Source organism: Gymnoscopelus microlampas (genome assembly GCF_963454915.1).
Source record: "Gymnoscopelus microlampas genome assembly, chromosome: 16".
In the NCBI taxonomy this organism is placed as follows: domain Eukaryota; kingdom Metazoa; phylum Chordata; class Actinopteri; order Myctophiformes; family Myctophidae; genus Gymnoscopelus; species Gymnoscopelus microlampas.
This window is the reverse complement of record NC_139953.1, coordinates 38,797,818-38,805,994: the sequence shown is the minus strand read 5'-3', so window position 1 is coordinate 38,805,994 and position 8,177 is coordinate 38,797,818. Positions and strand designations below refer to the sequence as shown.

Here is an 8,177-nt window from a genome sequence, read left to right as displayed (position 1 = left end):
CTGTTGTTTTCAGTCCACCCACTAACTCTCACTCTGTCTGTCTGTGTGTCTCTCTCTCCGTGTGGATTGGTAACTCGTGCCATGCTGTTAATCTGCCTCCAGCTCGCCTGAGGTCAAAGAACGCTGGTTGGATACTCTGCACAGGTACGTGCCGATGACTCTCTCACATTAAATTGGTATTTATGGTCAAATGGAGTTGAATGAACACTCAAGATTAAATGAGAATAATGTCATTATATGAGTGATTGCTATAGGTGTTTAGTTCCATTTGCACTGGCTTGGAGTTAAATTAACACTGAGGACTTTTTTTATGCATGTGCTATGTGTCATATGCAGTGTTGGAGCCATGCTCCAACACTGGACTCTTTTAAGGCTGCCTTGAAAAGACACCTATTCTCTCAGACTTATGGCTTATAGTTGTTTGTTTTGTTTGGTGGTTTGTTTGTTGGTTAATTGTTTTTGATGTAAAGTGTCTTTGGGTTTATGAAAGGTGCTACATAAATTCAAGCTATTATTATTATTATTATGTCATGTTGAACATTTAGTTTGATATGTAAAACGCTTCATTACGTTTAAAGTTACATTAATTTAAAATGTCTTTTTCATCGCCAACAATTAATAACTTGGATGACTAATGTCGCATTTAGAATAACATTTTCTTTTGATGAATGTTTTGTGTATATTATATTTTATAAATGACTGTCTTTTTTTGCCACAGAAACAGTTCATGTTTGCACTTTAGTTTTAGACGATGTGGCTTGCAGCGTGCGAAGCAAACCGCACAGGCTGTGTGATAATAATCAGCGCTACACAGACTGACTGTGTACCAAATGCAGATCGTCAGTCAGATTGAGTTTGTATTTATTTCGTTTGTTTCCTCATCACAGGAAGATTAAGGAAGCAAAAGAGAGGACCGGTTATACTTTTCCTCCAAGCCTACTCATGAAGGTGTTGAGTGGCAGCATCGCTGTAAGTCCCTCCCTCGTACAACACAGTTGGGGATGTATAGTACACATGTAATAGTATAGATGAACTGTCCATACAGTGGATGTACACATATTGTGAAAAATAGCAGATCTACATGCTCACAACGCCTCGCAAAGCGAGGCGTTGTGAGCATGTAGATCTGCTATTTTCACAACCTTTGCGTCTTATCTTATCGACAATTTGGCTAATGTTTGATTTGTTTGGTATAGTTTGTTGATTACTTTTGATACAGTAATGATCTTTTTATTTTATTTTAGAGGTATTCAAAAGGTCTTAAACGTCCTTAAATTGTCACTTTAGAAATGTGCAGATATGTTGGTTTGTTTACTGTTAAGTGAGAAAACATTGTTGCACATTGCACGATTTTGGGGGCCCCCCATGGCGGCCCCGACCCACAGGCTGAGAACCACTGGTTCTCCACCTACAGTGGATGTACACATGTATAGATAGACATATATAAGCTTATATACTGTACACGTTCTCCGTGGGCCTCACTCTCTTGTCTCTCTGCTTTCCAGACTAAAACTCTAACAGGAGGTGGAATGGAACCTCTCATTGGGTTTCCACTTGAGGTGAGTCAATTCCCATTCTGCTTTGAAATTAAACAACCCACACCCCCCACTGGTGGTGGACGTAGCAGTTCATATACTGTATGACATTAATGTAGAGCATGGGTTGACGAAAATACGGGCAATTTTGGAGTGGTTGGTGTTGAGGTTGGGGTCGATCTTGTGGGTTGTTGTAGACGTCTCGTTGTTGTAGACGAGGTGAAGTAGTAGACAGAAGTAGACATGAAGTAGACATGAAGAGGGAGAGTGTAGGTTTGTGTGAGGGTGTGCGTGCTTTTGTATGTGTGTGTGTGTGTGTGTGTGGTAATAGTATTTGCTTGTGTGTGGCTGTGAGGGTGTGTGCATATAACAGTGTGGTTACGAGAGTGTATGCGAGGCCGTGTGGTTTTAGGACTGTTAGATACGGGCCCTGCCCTCACACCCCTACCCCCCCCACCCTCTGCTAATGACACATATCCATCCTCGTCCTCATGTCTTTACTCATATTTTGTTTCGTTGTCAGGGCGATGCGAAGATCTCCGCCCTGTCCATGAAGGCCTTGCATCACCACCAAGACGACAGGCTGGCTCAGCTGCCGATTGGTGAGTTTGAAAACCTCAACCTCCAAAATGTCAGCCTGTCACAGTTGCAAGGGGCCCCTCTGCAACTGTCTGGGGCCCCTTGCAGCGTGTGCTGGCATGCAGCGTGTGCTGGCATGCTTAGCGGTTTCTCAACACGCTGCATGCAAAAACACTGTTATTCTTCAACATTCATAGTATTGGTTAGTGCAGTGTACAGTAATGATGCATTGAAAAGTTCTCTCTCTCTCTCTCTCTCTCTCTCTCTCTCTCTCTCTCTCTCTCTCTCTCTCTCCCCCCCCCCCCCCCACCCCACTGTACAGCATTTCAATATATCATCAATCAAATAAAACATCAATAAAAATGTCTCTATTTCTTATGATAAAGTGTGTAAAGGACTTCACACTCCTAACATCACGTATTTGTAGTACAGCTAGTGATGTCAACCCAACAACATACCCGGTGCTGCTGTCATGGTGACTGATCCAAACACTTTGTTTTTGTTCCTCCATCAGAGAACGGCAGCAAGTGGAACATCTTGAAGAGCGTTCTGCATGGGAGGAAGGCCCAGTCTGAGTCCAGAACCCAGCTGTTTGGACAGCCCCTGACCCGGATCTGCCCCGACGACGGCCAGCTGCCCAAACCAATCGCAGTACGTTCCTCTTTGTTTTAAAACCATTCGAACCGGGAAAGCATCAAAAGTAGCAGATCCACAAGCTCGTTTTGAGCTTGTGGATCTGATACTGGCCACAAATTGATTAAACCACTTTTAACCTGCCGTCACAACTTTGTTTTACGAAGCGTCCATACCTTTCCTCTGACACAGAAAGAAAGTGGCAGGAAGAAAAGGTGTCATTTTATAATGAGCATTCGAGAGGAGGAGCAATTATAGGTATATGGTTGCAAACATGTGAGGGTGCTCATTTAAGCGTGCATGTTGCATAGTGCCGTGTGGCGGCTTCATTCTGAGGTGACACCATGAACCTGTGAACAGGGACCCGTGTGGTCGCCTCGCACGCATGTCACAGCTCTGCCTCTTGCGAAACAGCTGCAGTGCAGCTGTCGAAGTGAATGTTTAATGAAGTCTTACTTTACTTTACCTTTCTCGTGGCTTATTTGATTAACATCTATATAAAGAAATATGAAATGCTCCTGTAATTTGCATGCATAGCAACATAGTCCCTATGGGCAACAAACAGAAAACATTACAAGTGGCAAGTGAAGTGAGGTAGGGAAAAAACGAAAGAAACAAGAACCAATTACATTGTACAATATGTCAGGTTAAAATGATCACAGTTATGGTTCGTTTGGGGGTCTTTGTGGGGGGTCTTTGTGGGGTTATTAAATCATTGTTAGTTACTTAATGGATCCATCAACTCTCTGAGTTAAATTAAGATATTACAGCGTAGATTGGGTCCCAAATGGGGGTCCGTGGCCTAGCGCTTATCAAACTGAGGTTCCTTGAAAGTCAAAAGGCGGAGAATAGAATGACCGCTGTAGGTCAGCTGTCCATCCCTGGTACCAACTGATGTAAATAACACTCTCAGCCTCCACTTAAACACACACACTTTCAAGTAATGATCCCCATGGACCTGTGACTTATTCATGCACATGCATGACCCTGTTGTGTCACCGACCGTAATCTGATCGTGTCCCCCTCTGTGTCAACCCTCCCTCCCATCAGGTCATGCTGGCGTTGCTGTGGAAGAAAGGTCCGTCCACGGAGGGGGTCTTCAGGAAGCCCTGCAACAGCAAGGTCATGAAGCTGGCCAGAGAGCAGCTGAACAGCGGCGAGGAGGTGGACATGGACGACATGAACGTCACCAATCTCGTGGGCCTCCTCAAAGTACGTTGTTCACTTCAATGTGATCTGTTGATCACATTCTTTCTCCTTTGTGGTCACATTTTGACAATTAAAAAAAGTATACAATAGGGCCTACGTGATTAAAACCAGGAAAAGACAACAATTAGACCATATCATCATGATATCCATAATCCCAGACGATATCTAGTCACATATTATGATATCGGCATTATATATTGATATATTGCCCAGCCCTAGTAGTGACAGATACAGAGGACCGCTACCTAATGCCAAGGTTCATAGTATCATAGCGGATGCTACTTTGTAACATCCGTTCCTAGAATGGCTTTTCTGAAAATCTGATTTAAAGCAGTGATATAAAAAGAAGGTAAACTGAGCATTGAGATACAATAAAACACACATGTAGTAATAACTGCTACAGGAAACTAGTCAAATCAAATGTATTTATAGAGCACTTTTAAAAACGACTCTCATTGACCAAAGTGCTGTGCAGAGCAGGATGTAGCTAACTACAGACATAGCCTGTACAGAAACCATGGAGATAACCAATAACCAATAAGTAAATGATAATACAGCTCAAAGACACAAATAAGCAATCGGTGCAATTTGCAGCAAATTTCAAGGGACCAAGGTTTTAGACAAGACTTTCTCCAAGCTCACAAGCTTGTAGATCAGTTATTTTCGCCGTCCGTCGTACAATGAAGTACATAGGGCTTAAGTGGTTGATCACACGAGGGATGGTTATGTGATACGGTGTGTTTCCTGTTGACCACAGAGCTTCCTGAAGGATCTGCCCGGTAGCCTGCTGGTCTCTGACCTGTATGACACCTGGATGGAGGCTCTGGACACAGAGGACACCCAGCAGAGAGCCGCACACGTCAAGAGGTGAGTTCATGTTCCCCAGCTACTAGAGCCACGTACCCCATTTTTAAAAACACAATCTGCAAAATGCTGTGGCTCACTCACGCACTGCTTCAAATAACTTTACTGATGTTGTCAACCAGTACTGTAGGTGTCCTCCTAACCCCGACACCAGGGTCTAAATGTGTCAATGGAAGCGTAGGGAGACCACCTCCACCCACTGTAGATGTATTAGTCATATTGTATTAACGTACTCTGCCATTACGGATTGATTAAAATAACGTGTTATTCATTAAAACAAGTCCAGCGTTGTAGCTTTGAATGCCATAGAAGTAAAGTAATGGAGACACAATATTTTTCTGAATGCAGACTTTCAGAGAGTGAGCTGAGGTCGTCGTCCCCATTTTATTTAGTTTTTCACACATTATATAGAACACTTCCCCTTTTTCTCACTTGGCCTACATGTCAGTTTAAAAAAAGAGAAGTATTAAAAAAAAAAGGGCGCTCAACTGACATACATCCTCTTCCTCTTTCACCCCTCCCCCCCTGCAGGGTGGTAGACATGCTTCCGGAGCCCAACAGACTGCTCCTCCGCTGTCTCCTGAGCGTCCTCTGCCGCGTCCTCGAGAGCGCCGACACCAACAAGATGGACGCCAGCAACCTGGCGGTGTGCATCGCGCCCACGCTGCTGCAGCTGGACGCCACGCCGGTGGCGGCGGCGGCGGAGCAGATGGTCAAAGTGAATAAGGTGAAAGAAAGTTCTAGCTATGACTAGAGTTTCTGCCACTCGCCTCGCACAGCCATACAGGGCCCTTTGAAGCTCTGCGGTGAAAACCTCAAACGAGTTTCACAAGTTAGGTTGCAGCAGCAACAGTGTTGCTCTGAAGCAATGCCATGGGTTTCGTTTGACAGAGTACTGAAGGATCTGTTGATGTATACGTTCAGTCTTGTATTGATGTCAACAACAACTTGCATTAACAGATACTTTGCAAAATAAAACAATTGAGGAGGCACAACTGTACAATGACACCGACACCACTGTACAATGCAAAAGAATAATTTTAATGTCTTCCAAAGTCAAAATTGTACAACTTTTGTTTAGTCAAACAAACAATCAAATGGCTTAACATCTTACAGACTAGCCTACTCGCATTAACAGATACTTTAAAATGCCATTGCAATATATACAATATTATTTATAAACATCTCCATTCATGCATGTGAGGATAGATTAAAAAAGGAAAAGGAGAAATCTGTAGATAATATGCAAATATATTTAGAATAAAAAGCTGAATTATGAATCATTATTGGAAAACTTCATCCATTGTCAATCTTATTTGGTATGATTTTCAATCTTTTTTTGGTATGATTTTCAATCTTATTTGGTATGATTTTCAATCTTATGTTGAATAATTGGTCCTCACTAATTATAAGGAGGCACCATTTCTGTCTACTCGCTCTGCATCTCAGAGGTGGGCTGTGGTCAGTTGCGAAACCTGCCTACCGATGACATTATTAGTACTGTAGTTATTTCAAATGTTTTATATATATTTTATTGACACAAGAACAATGGTTTCTATTTCAGGGTAATCACTTTCCAGGAAGATAAAGGCTGTGGTTAATGTTAGCTAATCGATTTGCCGTTTTGACAGTTAATATTGAATTTCCTTCCGTATGTATTTTGATCGATGTTGGGTGTCTGCATTTTGGATGGTGAATCATGTTTGCTCATCCAGCTCTTGTCCTGGTTTTCCTGCAGGTGACGGAGCTGACAAAGTTCCTCATGGAGAACTGTGATGACATTCTGGGGGAAAACGTCTCCAACCTCCTGGGAGACATCGACGAGGACTCGCTGTCCTCCCAGCACCACGACTCGGCGTACGACAGCCCCGGCCCGGACGCCGACGGAGAGGCGTGCGGCTCGTCCAGCTCGCTTCCGTCCGGTCCGTACGATGGCACCTGCCCTAAGCCCGCACCCTTCATCCGCCGCTGCTCCGAACCCATCATCTCGCCCATGTCCGCGGTGAGGAGCCTGCGTAGCTTGGCCAGGAGCCAGGAGGACTGCACCCAGGAGAGAGAGCAGCCTCTGAAGAAGCCCGTCTCAGACGATTCCTTCTTGCTCAGAGGACGGGGAAGAGCTGGGTCGGAGGCGCTGCCGTGGAACACAGAACCGGCGCTGTACGCTGCCGGCAATCTCGCCAACCTGTCCAAGGACTCGCACTCCTCGTCCTGCTCGCTGGAGAGCAACCAATCGGAGGGCTCCGTTTTCACCGGCTCCCCTCCGGAGTCGCCCGCCCCCTACGTCCGGAGGGCGAACTCCACCCGCCAGGCCGCGTCCTCCGGCGCGAAGGACGACGCCAGAAAGGACACAGAGGTGAAGAGACGCTCCCATTCCATGAGGGTCGACAGTACTAAGGTCTCTCTCAGGGCCAAGTTCTCCTTCTCCAGGGGCAGTGTGAAGAAAAACCAGAAAGAGAGGCCCTTCACCACCTGCGGAACCCTCCCAGAGGACTCCCAGAGCGAGGGGCAGACGGACAATCTGATCAAGCAGCGCCGGCCCCTGTCGGCCATCGAGGTGTTCCAGCAAGTGGACGCCAGGATTCCCTGCAGGCCTCCGACCTACGAGCACGCCGTGCAGAACGCCGCCCTGCCCGCCCCTCCGCAGTACGGGACCATGACCGTGCACGTCGCCCGAGAGCTGGGCAGGAGGTCCCGCCCCAACTCCGTGAACGGCGACTTCATGTCGAGCTGTCCCGCGAACCGGTACGCCACGGACTGCTTCGCGCAAACGCCGGCCGACGCGGCTGTCGGAGTCATACCGCCGTACCGCCAGAGAGCCATGTCCGAGTCTGTGTCCAGAACGCGCTCCGACGGCGTGTCGCGGCGCTGCAGCCAGCAGCTGCCGTTCGAAGACCTTTCTTACGCCAAGGAGTCTTACGTTTGAATGGACTTTTATGTTTCACTCTTTCACTTTGAATGTACGTTGACTGTGTGCAACCATTATGCTTAATTTATGCTCCATCATATGTCGGTGTTGCGTGTCGGAAATTACTGGCTTTTGACACGTGACACCGGCGTACGAGAAAGTATAAATCGGGCTTTTTCAGTAGTACCGTTTAGAGTACATCATTTTTTAGAGGATATTTATGGATAGATATCTAGTTGATCGCAACAAAGCTATGTAAATAAATACAAAATATCAAGGAGAAAAATATGCTAAACTTAAAAATGTACATTTTCTATCTGTCTTCAAGTATTTGTTTTGTTCTATTTTGTATAGTCATACTGTATATGAACCAGTTATATCAGAGCGCACATTTTATAATCTTTTGTAAATACTAACCTGGTTACTTTCACTACATTAAAGCACCTTTGTGA

The 8,177-nt window shown here is 45.4% G+C and overlaps 1 protein-coding gene across 1 annotated transcript; it reads left to right on the top strand.

The window, feature by feature from the left end:
- Positions 1 to 8,177, top strand: tagapb (T cell activation RhoGTPase activating protein b). Its single transcript, XM_084082991.1, has 9 exons — positions 1 to 144; positions 888 to 969; positions 1,506 to 1,559; positions 2,059 to 2,137; positions 2,629 to 2,765; positions 3,798 to 3,959; positions 4,714 to 4,823; positions 5,352 to 5,547; positions 6,559 to 8,177. The coding sequence occupies exons 2-9, from the start codon at positions 943 to 945 to the stop codon at positions 7,741 to 7,743; spliced, it is 1,950 nt and encodes a 649-aa protein (XP_083939117.1). The 5' UTR covers positions 1 to 144; positions 888 to 942; the 3' UTR covers positions 7,744 to 8,177.